This window comes from Mobula birostris, chromosome 14 (assembly GCF_030028105.1).
Source record: "Mobula birostris isolate sMobBir1 chromosome 14, sMobBir1.hap1, whole genome shotgun sequence".
Classification (NCBI taxonomy): Eukaryota; Metazoa; Chordata; class Chondrichthyes; order Myliobatiformes; family Myliobatidae; genus Mobula; species Mobula birostris.
In genome coordinates this window covers 8,811,984-8,837,727 of record NC_092383.1, presented here as the reverse complement: position 1 = coordinate 8,837,727, position 25,744 = coordinate 8,811,984, and the positions used below count along the sequence as shown (strand labels likewise).

At 43.8% G+C, this 25,744-nt stretch overlaps 1 protein-coding gene across 1 annotated transcript in view; it reads left to right on the top strand.

Annotated features, from left to right (window-relative positions):
• The window catches only part of anp32a (acidic (leucine-rich) nuclear phosphoprotein 32 family, member A), a 54,306-nt gene that overhangs the window by 6,660 nt on the left and 21,902 nt on the right, over nt 1–25,744 (top strand). The window contains exon 2 of the mRNA XM_072278061.1: nt 25,114–25,263. Coding sequence (XP_072134162.1) covers nt 25,114–25,263 — 150 coding nt within the window. The remainder of the gene's footprint in view (nt 1–25,113; nt 25,264–25,744) is intronic.

The window sequence follows — 25,744 nt, the reverse complement described above, 5'->3', positions numbered from 1 at the left end:
CTCGCATTTGGGTCTCTGTCCAGTTGGAGTGAAAGAGTTGCCCAGAACCGTTTCACTCGTCTTAGATCAGCATAGAATTTGGAACATTGCTCTCCACTAATCAACGTTCATTAATCTCCATTTTTCTGGGTGTGCTCAACCTTTCCTTAACTCTTGGATAAAGATTAAGTATCAACTCTGTTGGCCAAATACACATTAGGAATTTGCTGTGGTGTTTTGGTGTGACTTGCAACAAACAACATTCAATAGTTATATAAAAAAAATAAAGTTGGAGGTTGAAATACGGATACAGAATAAGATGTGCATAAATACATGCGTGCCCTCATGTATTTACAATGTAAGATCCATCACCCCTACTGGGGTATAGGTCACCGACAGCATCTGGCCAGGGTCCTCTGTCGCGGGCCAGTCTTTCAGGCCATCCACAAGTGTGGCCCATTGTGAAGAACCCATCCTTTTCCAGGGAGGAGGGCTTTTGAATTTCTGTTTGTGTTTCTGTAGCTCTGGGTTTTTACGGGGTGAGTAGAAGATTCCCGTTTGCCATGTAAAGAGCATTATGATGAGTGGATTTGGAGAGGATGTTTCCTATGGTGTGGGAGTCTATAAGACCAGAGGATGCAGCTTCAGAACAGAGGAACTTCCATTTAGAAGAGAGATGTGGAGGATTTTCTTGATCCAGAGGGTAGTGAATCTGTGGAATTTGTTGCCACAGACAGCTGTGGCACCAAGTCGTTAAAGTGTTTTTAAGGCAGGGGTTGACAGGTTCTTGATTCTTCAGGGCATGAAGGGATACTGGGGGGAAGGTGGAGGCAGGAGATTTGGGCTGAGAGAGAAAATAGATCCTCCATGATGAAATGGTGGAGTAGACTTGATGGGCCGAATGGCCTAACTCTGCTCTGTCTTAGGGTCTTGGTCTTGCAAAAGGTGGCTTGAAGTGTTTACAGTGCAGTGACTGAGGCAGAGACACGGAATGTTTTGGGTGGGGGGAGGGGGAACTAGAATGGATGCTCTACCTGTAAGAAGCGGAATGGCTTATAGAGCTACTGCCTTGAGACTCCAGTAAGCCTGATGTGATGTGCTGTGTAGAATTTGCATGCTTTCCTTGTGTCTTTTGGGTGCGCCTGTTCCCTCCCCATTACAAACATGTTCAGGGTGGTCAGTTAATGGAGGTGCAGGGGTGTGGAGAGAGTAAAGTATCAGTGTAAACAGGTGATTCCTGCAAGAGGGCCACAACCTTGTCGTAGGGTTTGGAGGCTTGCAGGCCTCAATGACCCGGAGAGGTAGAAGAATCCACCAGTGTTCTAGGTTGGGGGGTTCAGCTCAGGGCCAACAGCCCTGACTGGTCAAAAAACAACTGTTACAGAAACAGCAATGAATAATCCTATGGAGAATTTTCATGGCTGCCCTAAACACCAGCAATGTAACAGAAAGAAAACAGGTGCTTGCTGGTCCGTGGGTTTTTTCTGTGTTGATTAACTCTGCGAACTAAGTGAATGGTTTCACGTGGTAGGTAGCCCAACATCTCTGCCACCTGCCAGTTGCCAAGAAACTAGTCCCCATCCCAGCCAGGTGGTTGTGCTCTGATCACAAGCAGATGCTTTGATTTCATCCGTTGAAATCAAGAGTCAGCTTGACCCCGAGCTTTGAGAAAGTGATAAATCCTTTATGAAACAATTTTTAAAAAAAAGTGTGGCGAAAAAAGTGCAGTCAAAAAGAGTGTCGCTGAAGTGTGAAATCAAAATCCTGCGGTAGACCAGCAGATGACTTGGATAGAGAAACAGTTAATGCTTTGGGTTTGTGCTGCAGCCCCCACTTCAAAACAACCAATATCCTCCCAGCTGCCTTTGTTGACTTCTTCTCTAGTAGTTCAGCTGGATTGCTATAACTTCTATTCATCTGAATTTCAAACACAGTTTGGAGGTGGTAAATAACAAATTCTTTGTCTTAACCCACCCCCCTACTCTGCCCGCCCTTAGCAAAAGATTCGCCTCTGACTGGATTTTTTGAAGTCTCTTCCTATGAGATTGTTACAGTGACTAACCAAAGTGGTTTTTCTTTAATTTCCCCCAGGAGTAATTGCGAATTACAAGCCTTCAATTGAATCTGTTGTTAGTGGTGATGAACTTCATAGTGTCAGTTCTGAATTTGCATAGTCTTGATTAAGTTGTGTGGGGTTGGGGGATTGTGAATAAAAGGCTGTTTTATTGCTTGGCAAATTCCACTGTAGTTTTTTTAAAAAACTGAAAATTCTAATACAAACCCACCACAGATTGTCAAATCTTTTGAGGATTTTTGTGAAGCATTTTCTAGATTTGTGATCCACAAGGAAATAACCAGCATCCTTATTGGAGTCGCATTAATTGATGTACTATAATCCTCCGTGGGCATCAATTAGATTTTTTTAAATTATTTGGAGCTACAGTACGGCAACTGGCCCTTCTGGCCTAACGAGTCTGCGCTGCCCGATTATATCCATGTGACCAATTAACCTACTAACTTGTAGGTCTTTGGAATGTGGGAGGAAATTGGAGAAACCTACAGTCACACGGAGATAAGCAAATTTCTTACAAGCAGTGGTATAGTTGAACCCAGGTTGCTGGTGCTGGGATGGTGTTACTCTTAATTGCTATGCTTGTGTACTTAACGCAAGGTTCAAGGCTTAAGAAGAGAAACAGGTTAAATTAAAGTTCAAATTCTTATTTTGCCATGGTATGATTAGATGTGGGGGGTTAAATAAGTACTTGGGATCAACAGACCTTCAAAGAAAACTTAGTAATGGGAAGGCGGAATAAAAGGAAGATTCATGTTCAGTGAATGGCTAGGGAGATGCAGTGTGGGGGGCAGTGTAAGGGAGGGGGTACGGGACGTGAAAGAGGTGAATTGGGCAGAAACGTGAAATTATTAAAACCAATAAAGCTGATGGAAGGCCAGGTAATGAGGTTCAAGTTTGAGTTGACCCCCATTAGTAAAGAAGGTGAGAGCAGTGAGCCAGGGGTGAAGAGTTTCCCGATTTGAAGACAAGAAGCTCAAGGAGCATCATCTTGTCTGATCAGGAATAATACATCCCTCAGGACTTGACATTGAATTTCAGCTAACTAAAGTTCAAAGTACACCTGAAATTCATCTTCCACACAGACTGTCACAAAACAAGAACTATGGCACTAATCTGCCCAAAGGAAAACAGCAAAACCCCTCCCCCCCCCCCATGCAAATGGCAACAAAAAATAGTGAAAACATAGACTATAAAAACACAAAAGGCAGGTTTCGGTACAGTTCAGCTCAGTGTTCATTATCTACAGGCTGTCCCGATTCAAGTATTGCCCAAAAGTAGTAACCAAAAAGAGCAACCAGAACTAGAGCACATCATAAACATGAGAGTTCAAATCTACCATCCGATTCGATTAAACCTTGCTACAACACCATGCATTGTAAAACTGGCCCATTTGGATAAATATCAATCACCTGTAAATGGTTAAGCCCTAAATGGCTTTCTCTATTGATGCTGCCTGATCTGTTCCTTTTTATTTCGGACTTCTAGCATCTGCAGTTTTGTCGCCCTCCATTCCACCAGCATCCTTTCCTTCTGTTTTTGCGGGTGATAGCGATCTCGGCCGACTGCCCTGAATGGGGGTGTTCTTGAAGTGGTTACCAGTCTGTGTCTGGTTTCCCTGGTGAAGAGGACAGAAATATGCATGTGCTTCATCAATTGAAGTAACTCGTAAATTTTCCATGGAAAGACTTGTTCAGTCTCTAGGGTCTAAATAACAAGTGAATAGACCTCAGAATGCAAGGACGTCGCATTAGAACAGAGATGAGGAATTTCTTTAGCCAGAGCGTGATGAATCTGTGGAATTCATTGACACAGACAGGCCAAGTCATTGGGTGTATTTAAAGTGGAGGTTGATATGTTTTTGGTTAGTCAGGGCTTCAAAGATTACAGGGAGAAGGCAGAAGAATGGGGTTGAGGATAATAAATTTTCCATGATGGAATGAAAGAGCAAGTTTAATGGATTGAATGGCCGAATTCTGCTCCTATAGTCTGTCTTGTATTATAGTTAAGTGTGTTTTGATAAAAGGAAATGATATGTTTTAGCATTATCCTGAGAGTACTGGAAACAAAGGTGTTTGGGGGGGAGGGAGTGAGGACACCATTTTGTCTAGGGGGTTCCCAGCCTGGAGTCCATGGACCCCTTGGTTAATGGTAGGGGTCCATGGCACTAAAAAGGTTGAGAACCCCTGTTCCACTCAATGTGTGGAACAAGATTTCAGATGGAGGGGGGTCTGAAATATATGAAACACCATGGGCTCATTTGGGAGGGTTCCTGGTGAACTGGGACAATATTTCATTTCTACTTCAATTTGGATGTTCATTCGGAATTATTTTGTCTCCTGGGAGGGATGGTGGAACCTCCTGATGCCATCCTATCTGTCTGTGAGTAAGAGAGCAGGGAATGAGTGGCAGACTTAAACTGTCTCCATGGAAGGTACTTCATAGACTGAGATAAGCAAATTATAACTCGCGTGTTCTTTAAAGTTGTCACTGCTTTGTTAGAAACTGGCTGTATTCTCATATGCAGTGGTTAAATCACCTCATAGAATGAACTAAATAAATTTCATTCTAAGTATTTTATTGCTGCAGGAAATTTTAACTTGAGATGTGGCAAAACTGTGGGACATGTTGTATCTTGTGCAAGAAGTACAATGCCACTCAGTGCTAGATGTGATGGAATTTTGATCTAGGTAATGTTTTTGGAATTTGGCCAAGTAATGATTGTAGAAATGTTACCATGAAAGGAATGATCGTGCTGCACTTCTACCTCATTATTGTTTTGCTTTGGAAGAAATTGTGGAGCTCTTTACCTTGTGGACCAGAATCCACATAGAATGTAACCTGTGCAAAGTGAGTTGGGCACCCTTTTCTTCAACCTTCCGGCATCTGCAATTTGTGTTTCTCAGTTCTAGCACTTTTTTCTTCTGTTTTAATTTGCGTTGAATTCACATCTCCCTGTGGTTAATGAGACTTCACCATCCTCTCAGCAGACACCATTGCTTGTGAAGTTAAGTCTTTCAATCTCAGCCCTATTCACAGACACCCCTTTGATTCTCATTATTTCTCCTACGGCCACTGGACATACCTGATGTTTCACTGCCCAGTTTTGAAAACAGTCGTTAGGATGTGTAGGGTGAGATGCTAGCTGACTTGCTGAGAACTTCCAGCATCTTCGATTCATTCTTCTGAAAACCAGTCAGAAGACTCAAAACTTAAACCACCAAAGATCCCAAACTGGACCGAGTATAGGGCACTCAACATTTTTGTCTGGAACCAAACGAAACATTTAAGTCATAGAAAGTTCTGCCCATGAGAAAGCAAAGATATTTTCGGTAGCAGTGGGGAGAGATGGTGAGCATAAAGATCATAAGACATAGGAGCAGAATTGGGCCACGTGGCCTATCGAATCAGAATCAGATTTAATATCGCCAGCATATGTCGTGAAATTCGAATCTGCTCTGCCATTCAATCGTGACTGATTTATTATACCTCTCAACTCCATTTTCCTGATTTCTCCATGTAACCTTTGACACCCTTATTAATGAAGAGCATATCAACCTCTGCTTTAAATTTACCCAATGACTTGGCCTCCACAGCCACCTGTGGCAATGAATTCTTTGGGAAAAGAAAAAGGATGTTATTCTAGCGAGGCTGTGTTCTCTGATCCTAAATTCTCCTACTACTGGAAACATCCTCTCCATATCCACTCCATGTAGCCCTTTCAATAAAAGGGGTTTTACTGAATGAGGATGCTGGAATCTGAAATATCTTTAAAAAAAAACAGATTGGACAGTATCAGTGGAGGAAGAGGCGAACAAAGGTTCTTTCACTTGATTTGACATCACTAAGACCGATAATCCAAAATCATCAATTTAAGTGTGAATTCCTGAGGGCTGTAATGTTGCTGGTGAGAAGATGTGTTGGAATTTCTTGAGCTTCCATCTGGCTGAAGATGTAACTTGCTGAAGGATGGCAAATTAACAAAATGAGCCTCTGGAATCTTTGTCACCTTCTGTGGATTAAGCAGAAATGTTGTGCAGTGCTGCCCATTTTCTTCATTGTAGCGGAGTGGCAAATGCACTACTCTGAATTCACCTTGTGTTGCTTCACTTGGGCTGCTGGAAGGGGATGAAAAAGGTGTTAAAGTCTTGCAATTGTACAGGAGGGTGCTGTAGGTAAGGGGACATTACCCACACATTCCCTGCGCTTAATAAAGTGGACACTATGTACGTTTGTGGTCTTCTGCAGCTGTAGCCCATCTGCTTACAGTTTGATGATTATTCAGAGAAGCTTTTCTGCATGTGAAGACATTTTGCTGTTGCCTTCCAATCAGCTTGATCCAGTCCTGCCATACTCTTCTACCCTTTTGCAATTGCCAAGGCATTTTTGCCCACAGAACTGCATCTCACTGGATGTTTTTGTTTTGTATTTCGTGCCATTTTATGGAAACTCCATGGAGACTGTCGTGCATGAAAATCCCTGGAAATCAGCAGTTTCTGAGATACTCAAACCACCCCATCTAGCATCAACAATCATTCTATGGCCAAAGTCGCTTAGATCACATTTCTTCCCCCATACTGACGTTTGGTCTGAACAACAACCGAGCCTCTTGTCCGTGTCTGCATGTGTTTATGCATCGAGTTGCTGCCACTTAATTAGCTGATTAGATATTTGCATCAATGATCTGTGTACCTAAGATAGTGGCCACTGGGTGTGTGTTAGTGATGATAAAAGAGCAAAGTGGAGGGAATGGTCTATTGAGAGTATTGAAAGTGAGTGGGGGTGGAGGAAACCCAGAGACAGTTAATACTATATGCAGTTTAAAGAAAATAATTTAAATTGTTTATTTCACTTGCATGAATTGCAACTTGTATATTTTTTAGAAAATCACAAAGTACATGACTTATGTGTTTATTCCAATAAAGGTTTAATGTTGAGTGACATAGATATAAGATGGATATCTCAAAGCATCCGACTAATAAATTTGGATTACTAAGCAATGACTTGAAGGAGAGGGGCAACTTTTGAGTCAGGAAGGAATTTGGGAAAACATACTGGTGTTAGATATTCTTCAAGCAGCCCAAAATGAGAGAGTGTAGACTATGGGAAGGCTGTAATGTTGGAACAGTTTAGAGTTGGGTGAAGAAGTCAGATATGGAACTGATGCTGTTGTCAGACTGAAGCTTGTGTGTCACTAAATGGTGACAACACTGAGTTACAATTGTAACAAAATAGAAAGACCACCTATCAAGGGTGAAAGTGCTTTTACTGCTTCAGAGGAAATATCACACTGGTGAAACAGGCAATGGTTTATCAGCAAGATAAATGGTTTATCTTTAGCCTTTGTGACCTAACCTGCCAGAACATTAGTTTCCCTGGACTTGCACTATCTCAGCAAAGGGCAATTTCCTGAGAAGCCCCCTGTGACCTTGGGGATTTGTTGGAGCAGGTGGTGTTTTTGTACAGCTGGATTTGGGTTTGATACAAATCAGACTTTTAGCTGGTGGCAAGTGTTCCTTGTGAAACGTTTGATGATCCATTTCCTGCTGGGTGTGAGCTCCGTCCCAGACAAACGCTGGAAGAAGTCGCAGGAAGAGCCTTCACTTTACTCCTCTGTTTGGGACTTGGCGGAAAAATACTTTCAATGTAGTTTGACTTAAAAGGGACATAAGAAGGTTAGCTGTATTTGCCATATGAACTTTGAAACACAGTGAGATGGGTTGAATGCATCAACAGCCAATAGTGTGAGCATGCGCTGGACCAACCTGCAAATGTCGACTTACATTTTTCTAAGAATGTGGGAGGAAAGTCAAAGTAAAATATATGATCAGAGTGCATACATGTCTCCACATACAACCCTGAGATTCTTTTTCTTTTGGGCATAATTAGCAAATCTATAGAGCAGTAACTGTAAACATGATCAGTGAGCGGCAAACTGCAAATGCAAATATAAATAAATAGCAAAGAGTAATGTCTATGAAATAACAAGATAAAGAGTCCTTATAGTGAGTCCATCGGTGGTTGTGTGAACACCAGAAACAGAATGAGTGTAGTTACCCCCTTTTGTTCAAGAGCCTGATTGTTGAGGGGTAGTAACTGTTCTTGAACCTGGTGGTGCGAGTCCTGAGGCTCTTGTATGTTCTATCTGAAGGCAGCAGCGGGAAAGGAGCAAACAGAGGAGGCCCACATGATTGTGGGGAGAACATACAAACTCCTTACAGACAGTACTGGGAATTGATCCCTGATCGCTAGCGCAGTAAAGCGTTAAAACTAACTCCTGTGCTACCGTGCCATTTGTACTTTGCGCTCTGTCCAGCCTTTTCTGCACCACATGTGTGCTGCGTATTCGTCTGTTGTTGGTTTGTAGACCCTTTCTTGCAACCCCAAGTGTCAGCTACTCCGTCTTTTATTTCACAATATTTTCGACCGAGAGTTAGTTTGTGGGGAATGCAGATCTGGAAATTGTTGAAGGAGTGATTGTACAACGGAAGCATCAGGCACATCGCACATTAATGGTTTCCCTCGCTTACAGCAATGGGAGGATGTACTTGGAACCTGGTTGGGGCGGCACAGAGTCATAGCGCTTACTTTAACACTTCACAGCACCAGCAATCGGGGTTCATTCCCCGCTGCTGTCTATGAGGAGTTTATACGTTCTCCCCGTGACAGTGTGAGTTCCCTCCGAGTGCTTTGGCTTTGTGGGCATGCTGTGTTGGTGTTGGAAGCATAGTGACCAGCAGAGTCCACTGTTGGGTTGGTCGTGGACACAGCACATTGTGCTGTATGTTTCAAAGTATGTGTGACAAATAAAGCTAATCTTTTTTTTTGAAACACCTATGAAATTATGAATACTTTGCGGTCATTTAATCATCCTGAGTATGAAAGTGTCCTCTATCTGAACTGATTAAATTAATGTGGGCATAAAAGATTGATTGCTGCACTTGGTATAGGATTCTAAAAATTAATTCAAAATAAATGGGAACTAGAGTGGCCTCCTTCAGTCTTGGGAATATTTTCTGCATTCAACAAGATTGGACTCGTATATCTTCAAAACTTCAAGACATCTCCTTTTCTGTTCAATGCTCACATTAATTTCTGCTACTAAGAAATAAACCTACCTCTGCTTTAAGCATACACTCAGTGGCCACTTTATTAGGTACAGGGGTGGAATCTGGTGTGGTCTTCCGATGTAGCCCATCGACATGTTGTGTATTCATCAGTGCTCGTCTGCACATCAGTGTTGTAATGCATGGTTATTTGAGTTACTGTCCCCTTCCTGTCAGCTTGAGCCAGTCTGGCTATTCTGGTCTGACCTCTCTCATTTACAAGGGATTTTCACCCACAGAACTGCCACTGGCGTGAAAATCCCAGGAGATCAGCAGGTCCTGAGATACTCAAACCACCCCATCTGGCACCAACAATCATTCCATGCTCATAAGTCACTTAGATCACATTTCTTCTCCATTCTGGCATTTGGTTTCAGCAACAGCTGAACCTCTTGTGCCTGTCTGCATGCTTTTTATGCATTGAGTTGCTGCTCCATGACTGGCTGATTAGGTGGTTGCATTAACAAGCAGATGTATGGGTATATCTAATAAAGTGGTCACAGAGTGTACCTTCAAGGATTTGGCCTCCACAGTGTTCTGAAGCAAGGAGTTCCAAAGAGCATCTGTGAGAAGGAATTCTCACTGTTAATGGTGATGCTCCCCTTATGAAACCATGGCCTCTGGTTCTATACTCGTGCATACCGGGAAGTATTGCCCTAGGATTTACTCTGTCAGGCCTTGTTTCACTGCAGTCCTCAACCAGGCCGAGACCACTGAGTTGGGTCTGCTATAGCACAGCACCCTGCCTGTTACGCCACTGGCATTTATGGCAGCAGTGGAGGTCCTCCATCTCTGGCGGTGTTCAGGACTTCCTTCATCATTAGGGGTCCATGGCATTTAAAAAACAAAGGCAGGGAACCCCTGGTCTAAGGCCTCCTCGACGGCAGGATGAGGCCAAACTCGGGCTAGAGAAGCAACGCTTCATTCCGTTTGGATAGCCTCCAACCTGATGGCAAGAAACACCAATTTCCTCAACTCCTGATGATCTCTCCACCACCTTCCTCCTCCTCCATTTTCCTTGCTGGTTAACCCTTCTCCTCTTCACCTGCTGATCACCCCTCCCCCAGCTCCCTCCTCCTCTTTCTTCAATGGTCCACTCTCCTCCCCGATCAGATTCTTTCTTTTTCAGCCTTTTATCTCTTCAACTTCAGGAGTAGCTTCCTCTCGGTTTTCACTACAGTCAGTCCTGCAACTCCCTAGTGAAGACTCAAGAGTACCATTGCATTCAGATGTAGAAGGTTTCTTCATTGCTGTTTCTGTGACAGTTTTGTTTTACTGGTCAAGGTTGTTAGCCCTGAGCTGAACCCCTGAACTTGGAGGACTGGTGTTCCACTCTTCGTCTGTCCTCTATTCTTTGACCTGTTTAGCATGAGTGACCCTACCAAAAGCCAAAGCATAAAGCCCTGACTCCAGCCAACAAAGCTCTCTGGGTCGCTGAGGCATGCAAACCTCCATACCACAACAAGGTTGTGGTCCTCTTGGAGGGCAGGTAACTTGTAGGAGAGAAACAGTTTGCTCACAGATTGGGGATCACTGGTTGATAAACAATTGAATGTTTAAGCAGAGAGATATTTTCCCTGAAGTAGAAAAAGGCCATGTCATCCTCAATACATAGTTATTCTGCCCAAATCCCAAAGGTCTTGTGTCCTCCCTAATTGTTTCCGACTAGTTTGGCATGGACTGTAATGGTGGTCTGGAGTCACATGTAGGCTCGACTGGGTAAGGAACAAAGTGAGCAACACACAAAAAGTGCTGGAAGACCTCGACAATTCAGGCACCTCTACTGAGGGGGCCTATTCCCTCCATCAGGAAGGGGGCCAAAGCCAAAATAAGGGGGGAGGGGAAGGAGTACAAGCTGGCAGGTGATAGATAAGGCCAAGTGAGGGGAAGGTGAGTGAGTGGAGGAGGTGGCCTGAAGTAAGAAGCTGGAAGAGATAAAAGGCTGAAAAAGAAAGAATCTGATCAGGGAGGAGAGTGGACCATTGAAGAAAGAGGAGGAGGGAGCTGGGGGAGGGGGTGATCGGCAAGTGAGGAGAGGAGGAGAAGGGTTAACCAGCAAGGGAAATGGAGGAGGAGGAAGGCGGTGGAGAGATCACCAGGAGTTGAGGAAATCGGAGTTTCTTGCCATCAGGTTGGAGGCTATCCAAATGGAATGAAGTGTTGCTTCTCTAGCCTGAGTTTGGCTTCATCCTGCCGTCGAGGAGACCTTGGACCATGGGTTCCTTGCCCCTTTTTTTAATGCCATGGACCCCAGCCATTAACTGAGGAGGGGATCTGTGGACCCCAGGTTGGGAACATCTGCTTTAGGCAGGTATGTCAGAATGGGAAGTGGAATTGTGTTTATGCAGGAACAAAATGGATTTCTTTTTGTTTACAACAATCGGGTAGTTTATAGTGGTTGTTATTGACATCTTTTTGTGTAATTACATTTAATTCCCCTATCTCCACGAGAGGACTTGAATTTGCATCTAGTTTAATAGGCTGAACCTTGCTTATTGACCTGTGTTCATCTGACTGAGATATCAGCTCAATGCTGGTTTTTCCCCTTTGAGAGGACATGCGAGAGGACATGCATTTCCTGACCTGCAGAGCACGTCCTCCTGTTTCCACTCTGTCTGACTGGTCTCATTCATTCAGTGACCTGATAAATGTATTTACGGCTTTACCCCATGCTCATCCCTGTTTTGCCGATCAAAGATGTCCCCCGTCCTCCCTGCAGCTTAACAAGCTTCTGTTCTTGTTCCTAGCTTCAGCTGTACGTGGGCTTGTCTTAGGTCTTGTTCATTAACCCACGATAACTTACAGGATAGTGGTATAGTCTTGGCTAGAATATCCTGTATCCTGCTGGAGAGAAAAGTGGAAAGTTAAATTGTAAATCCTGTGGTGTTGGTCTTACTTCAGGTGCTGACTACCCTACTGAGTATTTCAGGTTGGGTGAGGAAGTCTCTCAGTTACTGTATTAGTGTACAACCTCAGGGGAGCACATAAATGGCAGCAGTGATGTGTCGGAATGTTATAGAACAGTACTGAAAGCATCGACTTAGAATGTAAAGAATGAGGGGGTATTGCGCAGTTTATTCTTGTAAGTTTTTTTAATGACAAAGTTTATTTTGAGATTCTTTATGCCACCATGCTTTAGAGATTTGCCAACTTCTCCCATTTGCACATCTTGCTACTCCTTTCTCTTATGTGCTTAACTAAATAAAATGAGCAATGTGCCAAGCTTTATTCTGGAAAAGTCCTCATTGAAAAGGATGGGTTAGAAGAGCCAGGCTTCTAGTGTGTGTGTGTGTGGATGGCTTGGCTTATGCCAGTATTGATTTGTTTCTGGCTCCGTGATTCATTAACCCTTGATAACTTGCGGGATAACAGCATACTCTTGGCTAGGATATCCTGTATCCTGCAGGAGAGAAAAGTGGAAAGTGGGATTGTGAATCTTGTGGAGTAGGAAGTTGTAGTTTTGCTTCCAAGTTAGGGACACAGATGTGGATTACTCATGAATGTTCCTTGATATTGTAGCTGTGGGTTTACACAGGATAGAAAGATGACGCTTTAGAACAGAGACAAGAAGGAATTTCTTTAACCAGAGGGTGGGGAATCTGTGGAATTCATTGCCACGTGTGGCTGTGGAGGCCACGTCATTGGGTATATTTAAAATGGAGGCTGAAAGGTTCTTGATTAGTAAGGGCATCAAAAGTTATGGGGAGGAGGCAGGAGAATAGGGCTGAGAGGGATAATAAACTAATATATATACATACACACACACACACACACACACACACACACACGTGTATGTGTGTGTATATATGTGTGTGTGTATGTATATATGTGTGTGTCTATGTGTGTGTGTCTGTATATGTGTGTGTGTATGTGTGTGTGTGTGTGTATATGTGTGTGTGTATGTATATGTGTGTGTATGTATATGTGTGTGTCTGTATATATGTGTGTGTGTGTCTGTATATATGTGTGTATATGTGTGTGTGTGTATATGTGTGTGTGTGTATATATATGTGTGTGTATGTATATGTGTGTGTGTGTGTGTGTGTATGTGTGTGTGTATGTATGTGTGTGTATATATATGTGTGTGTGTGTATATATATATATATATATATATATATATGTGTATGTGTGTGTGTGTGTGTATATGTGTGTGTGTGTATATGTATGTATGTTTTATATATGTGTGTGGTACACACAACAGTTCATCTCCGTGCGACAGGAGAGCACAATGGTCTGTTTTATTATTTTGTAGTTTATTATTTCATATTGATATACATTGGTAAAATATTATATTATTATTCTGTACTTTAGTTATATCTGCACATGGCTGTGTGCTGTTAAATGTTGCTGCTGTAATGGAAGAACTTCCCACTCGTGTTCAATAAAGTACTTGGCTTTTTTTATTATTACTGTTGTTAAATCAGCCATGATTAAATGGTGGAACAGACTTGATGGGCCGAATGGTCTGATTCTGCCTCTGTCTTGTGGTGGAATAATATTCCTTAATGGATATTGTGGTTGTGGGTTAACTGTGGATGTTGGTGACTTGAATGGCATTGTCGGTTAATATTGTAGTTTCCGGCGAGGAATGTCGATGATTAGGAGGAGATTTGATAGCGGTGTACAAAGTTATGAGAGGTACAGGTAGGGTAAGTTGCATCTTTTCCTTTTCCACTGAAGTTGGTTGGGACTACAGCAAGAGGTCATAGGTTAAGGGTGAAAGTTGAAAAGTTTAAGGGCAACATGAGGGGAAACTTCTTCACTCAGAGGGTCATGAGAGTGTGGAGTGAGCTGCCAGTGCAAGTGGTGCATGCAAGCTCGATTTTCAATGTTTGAGAAGTTTGGATACCTACATGAATGGTAGGGGTATGGACGGCAGTGGTCCTGGTGCAGGTCGATGGGAGTAGACAGATTAAGTGGCTTGGCATAGGCAGAAGGGCCTGTTTCTGTATTGTACTTTTCTATAACTATGGCAAAAATGTGAGGAATGTCATCTCGATCTTCAGAGATCCATTCTCCCCAACATTTGGAAGTGTTAATGGTTGTGTCTTTCTGGGGCAAAGCTTGTCCGGGTATGGGTTGGCACTAATTTAGGGCTGTGTAATTGCCTGAGTGGAAAGTGGATATGAGCAGTGGTATTTTCATGGATTTGAAACTCCATGAAGGCTGGGGGGGTGTGTGGAGACAAGCGCCCATGATTTGTGATCCTACTACAGGAGACTGGGCTCATACTGTTAGTGCAGTACTGTACTTCAGAGACGAAAAGGAGAGGAGTAGGTTTTCTCCCCGTGACCCCACAGTTTCCTCACAGATTCCAAAGGTGTAGGGTTTGATAATTAGTCACATGCGTATAGTTGGGCAGCGCAGGCTTGTTAGGCCGGAATGGCCTGTTACCATGCTATAATCTGTAAATAAATACAATATCTACAGCAGTGACTACACTCCTTAATTGCATATAAAGTGATTTGGGACTTAGCTTGTAGAAACCATACTCTTGGCATCTGAGGTTCTCTCTGAAGTAGGTCTGGGGAACTTGGTCCCTCTCCCTAACCTGGCTTTGAAGTTGTTCCTCTTATCGGATCTGAATTTGATGTGGTTATAATGGAGGGGTGATTTACAAGGTGTTGAACCTCCAGAAATGGCCAGTATCCCTGCTTGTTCAAGAGGTGTGTTGGAAGCTTCAGTCTGAAATCATCAGGCAATTTTGGGCTGTGTACTCAGAAACAGGACTTCCTGTAAGAATTTTGGATGGGTGTAAATCATCTGACAGTGACACCACATGGAGACCCTATCTCTGCATCTTTTAAGGATAAACCCAGCAGGGAAGTGATTGTGCAGAACTGCAATAAAAATAGGCTGTATTCAGTGAGTTTATTAGATTTTTGAATGTGTTTCATAGAGCATTAAACAGCCCCTACAGCCTATTTAGTCAATACTAAAATATTCTGCCTGGTCCATAGTTCTCCATACCCCTGCTATCCATGTACCAATAAACTTCTCTTAAAAGTTGAAATCAAACCTGCATCCAGCACTTCCACTGGTAACTTGTTGCACCCTCTTGAGTGGAAAAAGTTCCCCCCTCAAGTTCTCCTTGTATTTCACCTTTCACCATTAACCCATGACTCTGAGATCTAGTCTCATCTAACCTCAGTGGGGGAAAAAAGCCTTTGCATTTATCATGTCTGTCCCTCGCTTTGTGTACCCCTATCAAATTCCCCCCTCGTTCTTCTGCTCTCCAGGGAATAGAGTCCTAATCTATTCGTTTTGGGGCTGAAGTACTGCAAATGTCACATTCTGCACTGTGTGGTATTCGGGGCAGCCTGAGATTGAATGCGAGCCTATTTTCATTGGCTTAAGTGCAAATTTCTCTTGTGGTGTGGTACATTCCCAGTGCTGCATTTTCTCGGAGAGAGCCTTTACGGCAGGGATTCCCAACCTTTTCTAATGCAGTTAAGCAAGGGGTCCGTGAACTCCAGGTTCAGGAACCCCTGCTTTAAGGATTTCAAGCCCAGCCGTTCACTGCTGTGATACCGACTGCAACGATCTTGAGTGAAGGCTTTTAAACTGACCGGTTGCTTGATCAACAGGCACCCTCTTGGGGTTTGAGCTGACTGCTGTATTGGCCTCCAGAGTGGCAAGTGAGCTTGTTATGGGCCCAACCATGTCAACTTGGTTGTATATTTGGCTCGAGTGGAGACTGGATGCTCGTGTTTATTTACTGATTCTAATTGGCAGAAGTGCTGTAGCTAGAATATTCAGCACCTGTTGCCCGGTGTCCTGTTCCAAACTTCTCAGTCTAACAAAACTCAATAGGATAAATGAATGATTTCAGAAAAGTAAATGCTTTAACTGACTTTTTAAACATGCAAAGTACCTGGGAATGGTTTTGTATAAGTTTCTATCAAATACTATTAGCACTGAGCTTCAAAGGATAGTTTAGATAGGTATGGTCTTTAAAAGGACAAGAGATGGAGAGGCTCGAGGAAGACGTTCTCAGATGCCATTGGTGACCTGACTTCTTAAGCCCATGACATAGGCTGCCGACAGCAACTCGCCAGATTCCTCTGTCCCTGGGTTGGTCAGCCATGTGGTTTCTGCTTTCAGCACATGACCTGTACGTCCTGTAGGCAAGGATCCTTCCTCTTTCAGGAATGAGGTCTTTGGGTCTTCTGCTGGCATTTCTGCCAGCCCCGTACCCAACCCGCTTCCTTTCTCGGACGGGCTTGAGGCCGTCTGTGGTGGAGTTACTGGGTGACCAGCAGTAGCTGAGGAACGTTGAATCGAGATGACAGATTAATTCTAGTGTTTCAGATGTGCACAGAAAGCAATAGGCCTTAAAGTTTTTGATTTTTAAAAAGGACCAAGGAGAAATCAAGGTTATGTTAGCTCTGTTGTAGACTGAGGTGAAGCCACACATTACCAGGATCTATACTGGGCCCAACCTGTTGGTGCAAATATAAAGAAGGCAGAACAGTGCCTGTATCTCATTAGGAGTTTGAGGAGATTCGGTATTGGTAAAGACACTCTCACATTTCTGCAGGTGTACTCTGGAGAGCGTTCCAACTGGTGGCATCACTGTCTGATATGGAGGGGCCACTGCACAGAGTCAGAAAAAGCTGCAGGAAGTTGTAAACTCAGCCAGCCCCATCATGGGCACTAGCCTCCCCAGCGTCGAGGACACCTTCAAAAGGCGATGTCTGAAAAAGCTTGTGTGGATGCCCATTAGCTCAGACATGCCCTCGTCTCATTTCTACCATCAAGGAGGAGGCCTGAAAACACACATTCAATATTTTAGGAGCACTTTATTCCCCTCCTCCATCTGATTTCTGAATGGGCAGTGATCCCATGAACACTGCCTCAGTAATTTTCCCTTACTTTCTACACTACTTATTTAATATATAGTAATTTATAGTTTTTATTGTTATGAATTGCAATGTACTGCTGCCACAAAACACCAAAATTCACATGACACTAAATCTGATTCTAAAAATACTGCTGCACGAAACCACATCAACTTCTGTTAGCGCTTATGCCCGCCTTTGCACGCACCTGCTTTAATTCCAGACTAATTTTGACATCGCACGCTGTAGCTTATCTGTAATATTGTAAGCTGGATTCACACCTAACCTCCCCATAGTTTATGACGCGCACGCTTGATTTTATTATTTTATAGACAACCATTAAAGCTTTATTGCCTTCCCTCCCGTGCAGCCTTTGCATTTTCCATGAAGTGCTGTTTACTTCCGAATTCTCTCCCATTTCCTCTGGATCTCTTACCTCTGCCACTTGGATTCAGGCCAGGACGCTAAGCTGCTTCTTGTCGTTCCATGTTCGCTCCCTGAAACCCTCCTCCCTTCTTTCACTGACCACCCCAGAAAAAAAAGAGGATTTTTTTGAGCCAAGCCTCTCCATAATTCATTTTATTTCCCACCACTGCCTGTAAGGAGTTTCTACGTTCTCCCCATGACTATGTAGGGTTCCTCCCATAGTCCAAGGTCTCGGGTCATTGTAAATTGTCTCATGATTTGCTTGGGATTAAATCAAGATTGCAGGCTGACATGGCTCGAGTGGCCTACTCCATGCTGTTTCTCAATCCGTACATAAATAAATACTTAATTCTTTAGCTGCTCTTTGTGTGCTCTCTACCGCTTTTCTTTCCCCATGGCCCACCCTCACTCACCTATGCTGTACACACTGCAGATTCCCCCCTCCCCTTTCTTTCATACGTACAGGTCAGGGCTGATGTTGTTATGCCGTTGTATTGGGTAATGGAGTAACGTAACATCAGCCATCGCATTTATTGCCTTGTATACATGGAAGCTTTAGAGAGGGTGCAGAGGAGATTCACCAGGATTAGAGAGCATGTTTTGTAAGGATTGGTTTCATCGAACTAGAGTTTTTCTCTTTGGAGCGCAGGAGGATGGGAGGTGACTTGATCAAGGTGTACAAGATAAGAGGCATCGATCGAGTAGATTGCCAGAGACTCTTTTTTCCACAGCAGAAATGGCTAATATGAGGGGGCATAATTTTAATGGTGATGTGAAGGGGATGTCAAAGGTAATTTTTTATTTAACAGTGATGGGTGCATGGAACGCCTTGCCGGAGTGGTGGTAGAGGCAGATACATTAAGAAACTCTTATAGGCACATGGACGTGTGAGAAATGGAGGACTGTGTAGGAGGAAAAGTTTGGATTGATCTTAGAGTAGCTTATAAAGTTGGCATAACATTGTGGGCCAAAGGGCCCGTGCTGTTTTGTGTTCGTAAGTGAGGTGCAGGTACAACAGGAAAACTCGGCAGCAGCATCATAGGCTCAGGTGGCGGCAAGACAAGTGGTGGAGGCAAACAAGGTTTTACACAATCAGAAACAAGTCCATGGTTATCTAAGCAGTGGTCCTTAAGATATAGGAGCAGAAGTAGGCCATTCGGCCCATCGAGTCTGCTCTGCCATTTAATCATGGGCTGATCCAATTCTTCCAGTCATCCCTACTCCCTTGCCTATTCCCCATACCCTTTGATGCCCTGGCTAATCAAGAACCTATCTATCTATGCCTTAAATGCACCCAATGACTTGGCCTCCACAGCCGCTCGTGGCAACAAATTCCACAGATTTACCACCCTCTGACTAAAGTAATTTCTCTGCATCTCTGTTCTAAATGGATGTTCTTCAATCCTGAAGTCATGCCCTCTTGTCCTAGACGCCCCTACCATGGGAAATAACTTTACAAGGGTCTGTTGTTGAGGTAGGATTAGGTTGGTGTAAAAAGCTGATGGTTGTAGGGAAGTAGCAGTTCCTGAACCTGATGGTGATGCACTTCAGGCCTCTGTACCTTCTGTCCCATTGTGTCCATGCCAGACGTTGTGCAACCATGTGCATTAATCCCATTTTGCAAGTACCTGATCTGTGGTGTTCTGTGGGTGTCATCTTGTTGCAAGAAAGCAGGTTCATGGGTTTGGTAAGTGAGACAAGATGCTGAATATTTATTTACAGACAAATGGCAAAATATTTAACCAAACATCTAAACCACCCTAAGTTCAACAAACAGATAAGCTAGCCAACAGTGTGCGTGGACTCCCTGATACCCGCAGCATACTTTCCCAATGGTTCTTCAGCACTAATCGCAACCTCAGCCTAAAGCGGGCCCTGGGGATGAAAGAAAAGAGGCTGAGCCTCCTGCACGTGCTTTTCTTGTACCCCATGCCTGAAGTCGGACACTGACAACCAGTGGGAAAGAGCTGCTGCCCTTCAAATGTGTCATTCGATGACTGGAATGATAAAAGCAGCTTTAAACCGACAAGTAAACTAAATTCCCCCACCCACCTGCCTGACACTAGTACACCAACATACTTAAATGTTGAGAGTCTCTGCCTCTACCACCCACTTGGGCATTGAGCTCCAGATTCCAACTACTATCTGGTTTAAAAATAATTCCTTCCTCCACCTCATCCTCAACCAATCTCCTTTTTATTTTTTTGACACCCGTCTATACCCCCTCACAACCTTGTATACTTCTGTCAGGTGCCCCAACCTCCTCCGCTCTAAGGTAAACAAACCCAGTCTCTTTTCTTACCTGAAACCCTTCATCCCAAGCAACATCCTGGTGGATTTTCTCTGCACCCTTTTCAGTGCAGTCGCCTGGTTCCTGTAGGGTAACCACACCTGCCCACAGCTGTGGCCGAGACAGTGTTATGGTAATAGAAACATAGAAAATAGGTGCAGGAGTAGGCCTTTTGGCCCTTCAAGCCTGCACCGCCATTCATTACGACCATGGCTAATCAACCAACTCAGAACCCTATACCTGCCTTCTCTCCATACTCCCTGATCCCTTTAGCCACAAGGGCCTTATCTAACTCCCTCTTAAGTATAGCCAGTGAACTGGCCTCAACTGTCTCCTGTGACAGAGTATTCCACAGATTCACCACTCTCTGTGTGAAGAAGTTTTTCTTCATCTCGGTCCTAAAAGGCTTCCCCTTTGTCCTCAAACTGTGACCCCTCATTCTGGACTTCCCCAACATCGGGAACAATCTTCCTGCATCTAGCCTGTCCAATCTCTTTAGGATTTTATACGTTTCCATCAGATCCCCCCTCAATCTTCTAAATTCCGGAGAGTATAAGCCTAGTTGACCCAGTCTTTCATCATATGAAAGTCCTGCCATCCCAGGAATCAATCTGGTGAACCTTCTTTGTACCCCCTATATGGCAAGAATGGCTTTCCTCAGATTAGGAGACTAAAATTGCACACATTACTCCAGGTGTGGTCTCGCCAAGGCCTCGTACGACTGCAGTAGAACCTCCCTGCTCCTGTACTCGAATCCTCTTGCTATGAATGCCAGTATACCATTTGCCTTTTTCACCGCCTGCTGTACCTGCATGCCAGCTTTCAATGACTGGTGTACAATGACGCCCAGGTCTCGTTGCACCTCCCCTTTTCCTAATCGGGCACCATTCAGATAATAATCTGTTTTCCTGTTTTTGCCACCAAAGTGGATAACCTCACATTTATCCACATTAAATTGCATCTGCCATGAATTTACCCACTCACCTAACCTATCCAAGTCACCCTGCATCCTCTCAGCATCCTCCTCACAGCTAACACTGAATGTAATAGAATGCTTTGTCCTGGATGAGCATTAAAGATCCCTGTCTCATCAGATCAGAGCTGTTCTCCCTGATGTCCTTCCCAGAATCACCAAGTGTTAATCTGGTAAAAGGTGTTTCCAGCAAGAGTCTCCCATTCAGATCTGTATTTTGTTGGTGCTGCACTGTTCTGGGACATCCTGAGATTGGTGAATTATAACATTGGATTGAATTTATAACACAAGTACTGAACCAGTTACTTCTGTGTGTGTTATCTGTTGTACCCAACTGTGTTCAATCCCAAAGGCAAGCTCTGCCTTTACTTCTCATCCCATCAAGCAAATCATTAGTCTCTTTAACCGTGTAACTTAAGTTATTGATTTTCTGTGACATCTTAAATTACTGTCATTTTCTAAGTGGTTGAATTTTGCTTATTGATGAACTGGATTTCTGAGTAATGTAATGTTCATGAATTTTGGTGCCATTTTCTGGCTGCTTTCGATGTGAATCGCGACTTCAGCATTGCACACCACGGTAGTGTTGTAGTTAGCGCAACACTATTACAGCTAGGGATGTTCTGAAGTTCGGAGTTCAGTTCTGGCACCGTCTCTGAGGAGTCTCTGTATGTGCTTCCCGTGGGATGTGTGGGTTTTCCCCAGGTAATCTGGTTTCCTCCCACAGTCCAAAGCTGTACTGGGTAGATAAATTGGTGATTGTAAATTGTCAGCGATTTAGGTTAGGGTTCATCAGGGTTGTGAGATTGCGGGGATGACGTGGCTCGAAGGTTCTTCATGCTGTGGTGCTGGAAAAAAAAATAAAATAAAATAAAATCAGAACATGTACATGAGGAAACTGGAGAACCCAGAGGAAACACATGCAGTCACGTAGACAGCGGTGAGAATTGAATCCCTGATCGCTGATGCTGTACAGTTGTGTTAGATGGTGACCAGAGAGCTAAATGCCATCACAAAATGGATTCCTGGCCCTGGTAGTGTTGGATTAGGGTATAAAACTCTTTATTTTTCTTTTATTTAGTTAGCTTTCCTATTGTAGATTATAATTTTCATATAACTCACCCATATGTGCATAATTGTTCAGTAATTTTAAAAAAAATGATTGTAGTATAGTGGATTGTTTTTTTCCGAGAAGTTTCTCTGTGGCCTGCCATGTCACTGAACCTAGTTGTTTCATAGGTTACCCCTTACCAATGTGCTTTATCTGTCTTTTTTGCACTAGTTTTTAGTGTAAAGTAGTCACAGCTTCTTTGTTCATTCCTGTAACATTTAATAAATAGCCATAACCTACATGCCTCATCCTTGAGTTCTAAAGAACCCTTGATTGCAAAATCACCAGGATCCAACAATAAACAGAGAAAAATCTACAGATGCTGGAAATCCGAGCAACACGCACAAATGCTGGAGGAACTCAGCAGGCCAGGCAGCATCTTTGGAAAAGAGTACAGTTGACGTTTCAAGCCGAAACCCTTCGGCAGGAACAGTTGTCTCTCTTATTTAGCATCAGTTTTGAATAATCCTCATCTCTTTCTGAAAGACTTGGGCTGTTCAGTCACTCAGTTGGAACGTGGTGTTCTCTTTCCTCCCCGCCCCCCCCCCGCCCCCAGGTAGGAATAGTGTGGCCCTTGCCCTCCCCCGGTATCAGAGCGAACTCCAGGCCCGCGATGTTGGGACTGTAACACGTCAGTTCCAGGCCATATGGCCATCTGTTGAGTGTGTGCAGGGGGGAGGGAGTGGGGTTCTTGCTGAGATGAGAGTTTTTAATTTTTGATTCAGTCCCTTGGTGATTACTTCATCGATCCGAATGACTCGCCAGCCTCTCCGTCCTCTGTTTGTGCATCCTGGTTGGATGTTAGTCTCTGGTATTTAGTGCAGTTGTCTTTTAATGGTGATCACTTGGTCTCTATTGTCCCACCTACCCATTTCAATGAAGGCTGGGCACTCAATTCATCCACTTTTTCTATTCAGTGGCTGCTTGCATTGGCTATATACTCTGGTCCTGGATGGACAAGAGCAAACTGGAAGCTTTCTTGCTGATTAGTGGGACCAGCGTAGGCAGTTAACTTGGGTCAGCACGAACAGGTTGGGCTGAATATTCTGCTTCAGAGCCGTATAGCACCGTGACTTGATGACACTCGTGTCTTTCCAATTAAATGTTTGTTACAGGTAACTGATTTTGGAGATCCCTTTATCTGCCGATCAGTATGCATTCTTGTACTTGAAACACTGAGCATCCAATTGACCCTGGAGTGGAAGTTATTGAACACTGTTCATTTGCAAACAAGCCATGTGCCCTGTCCTAGCACTTGTTCAAGCAGGACAATATAAATTTTAGAGACACAGTACAGTAACAGACCCTTCCGGCCCACTGAGCCTACACTGCCCATTTAAACCTATACATCCAATTAACCTATTAACCCTTATGTCCTTGGACTGTAGGAGGAAACCGGAGCACCCTGAGGAAACCTACATGGTCACGGGGTGAATGTGCAAACCCCTTACAGGCAGTGGCAAGAATTGAACCCCGATCGCTGATACTGCAGAGTATTGTGCTAACCACTGCGCTACTGTGCCAAGCTGCTCATTTCTGCATAGCAAGCTCCCACTAATGGCACCGGTAACATTGATTGATGTCAGGATATCTGGGGAAGCACACTGCCCTGGACTTTTTTTCAGTAATGGTGCCCTGGCATTCAATGGTTTCATTCTTCAGTGGCTATAAATCTGAACACTCATATCATGATTTTCTTTCCCAGAACTTTATAAATAAAAGCTTGAAATCCAGAATTTAAAAAAAAGGATAAATTGTGTGAAATACGTTTCTACAGCCTCTGTTTCTTTCTGTATGCACGTTGCCTGACCTGCTGTGTATTTCAAGCTTTTTCTGTTTTTGGGCTCAGGCTGGTCAGGAGTGAGCCTCTGGTCTGTGTGTGACACCGGGCTTCACCTGCTACTTGTAGTTTTGATTCTATCCCTAAGTTACTTTCAGCTAAACATGTAATGCCATAAAGTAACGCATTGAGAGAATTTTTATTTTGAGACCCAGGCCTGATGGGGCCCATGCCACCCGGTTACTCTCATGTGACCAATTAACCTACTGACCTGTACGCCTTTGGAATGTGGGAGGAAACTGGAGCACCTGGAGGAAACTCGGCCATGTTACCATGCCGCCCCAAAACTCTGATAATATGATACCTGTCAGTTTCATATTGCACCTTCTGATTCAGGGAGATCATCTTTCTCTTCCACATGTTCACTTCACTTTTAATTCCAGTTGTCTGGCCTCTTGCCTTCTGGCAACCTTTGTTCATTTGTTACGTGCTGTGTCATATGACGTGGGCGATCATGGTCTTATCCATGACCATGATTGTTCTTGGCAAATTTTTCTACAGAAGTGGTTTACTGTTGCCTTTTCTGGGCAGTGTAATTGCAGGACGTGTGACCCCAGCCATTATTAGTGCTCTTCAGAAATTGTCTGCCTGGTGTCAGTGGTCGCGTAACCAGGACTTGTGATGTGCACCAGCTAGCTGCTCGTTTGACTGTCCCATGGTTTCACTTGGGCATGGGGGGGCTAAGCAGGTGCTACACCTTGCCCAAGAGTGACCTGCAGGCTAGCAGAGGGAAGGAGCACCTTACATCTCCTTTGGCAGAGGTATATCTTCACCCCACCACCCCTGGCAGTCTTAGATTTAAAAAAAACTATTTCAGAAGTATGTGGTTGAATCTGTATTAGCTGGTGGTAATGTATCCTGCTATGTTACTTGTGTTTGGATACAACTTTGGTGCATGGTATTGATTGAGAGAGCGTAAGACATAGGAGCAGAATAGGGTCATTTGACCTATTGAGTCTGATCCACAACGGCTGATTTGTCATCCCTCTCAGCCCGATGCTCTTGCCTTCTCCCCATAACCTTTAATGTCATTTCTAATTAAGAACCTGCCACTGTCTGCTTTAAATTTACCCAATGACTTGGCCTCCACAGGCGTCTGTAGCAATGAATTCCACAGATGCACCACTGTCTGGCTGAAGAATGATGGAAACTGTCTTCAAGGTGCAATACATTCCTAATTGGTCTGTGTCCTATGTATTAGATCATGGTTAAATTGCCTTTCCGATTAAATCTAACAATTAATTGCAGCACAAGGATAGAAGTATACCACTATTGTAATCTCTTTATGTATCTGTGGGATTAAAGGAGATCTGTAAAAGTATGGTTTCTGGTCTCTTGATTTCTGTGATTTGTGAAGATTAAGTAGCCATGTGGGAAGATTTAGATTCTCTTGTCCTGCTTCTCGTGCCGTTCTGCATTGACAGCTGCGCCGGGGAGCCGTTCCATTTACGTTTGCCTCACATTTTGTCTCCCCAGGTGAAAGAACTTGTTCTCGACAACTGTCGCTCACACGAAGGCAAAATCGAGGGTCTCTCAGATGAGTTTGAAGAGTTGGAATTCCTTAGCACGATCAACGTAGGATTATTGTCAGTCGTGAACCTACCAAAGTTAAATAAACTAAAGAAGGTGAGTAAAGGTTTGCTGGCTGCTTATAGCACCTATGATTTGCATCTGTGTCAATGTAGCTGGTGTCAGAATGATTTTCCCAGTTCCAGGGAATGTGGATGTGGTAATCATCACGGAACCAAGTTTGAAACAACAGCAACACACATCAAAGTTGCTGGTGAACGCAGCAGGCCAGGCAGCATCTGTAGGAAGAGGTGCAGTCGACGTTTCAGGCCGAGACCCTTCGTCTACTCCTGACGAAGGGTCTCGGCCTGAAACGTCGACTGCACCTCTTCTTACAGATGCTGCCTGGCCTGCTGCATTCACCAGCAACTTTGATGTGTGTTGCTTGAATTTCCAGCATCTGCAGAATTCCTGTTGTTTGAAACAACAGCAGCCACTTTGAATTGCAGTTTAGAAGTAGTCATAGAGGTCTACAGCATATACACAGGCCACTTGTCCCAGTCTAGTCTAGTCCCGTTGACTCAAAACTGGACCATAC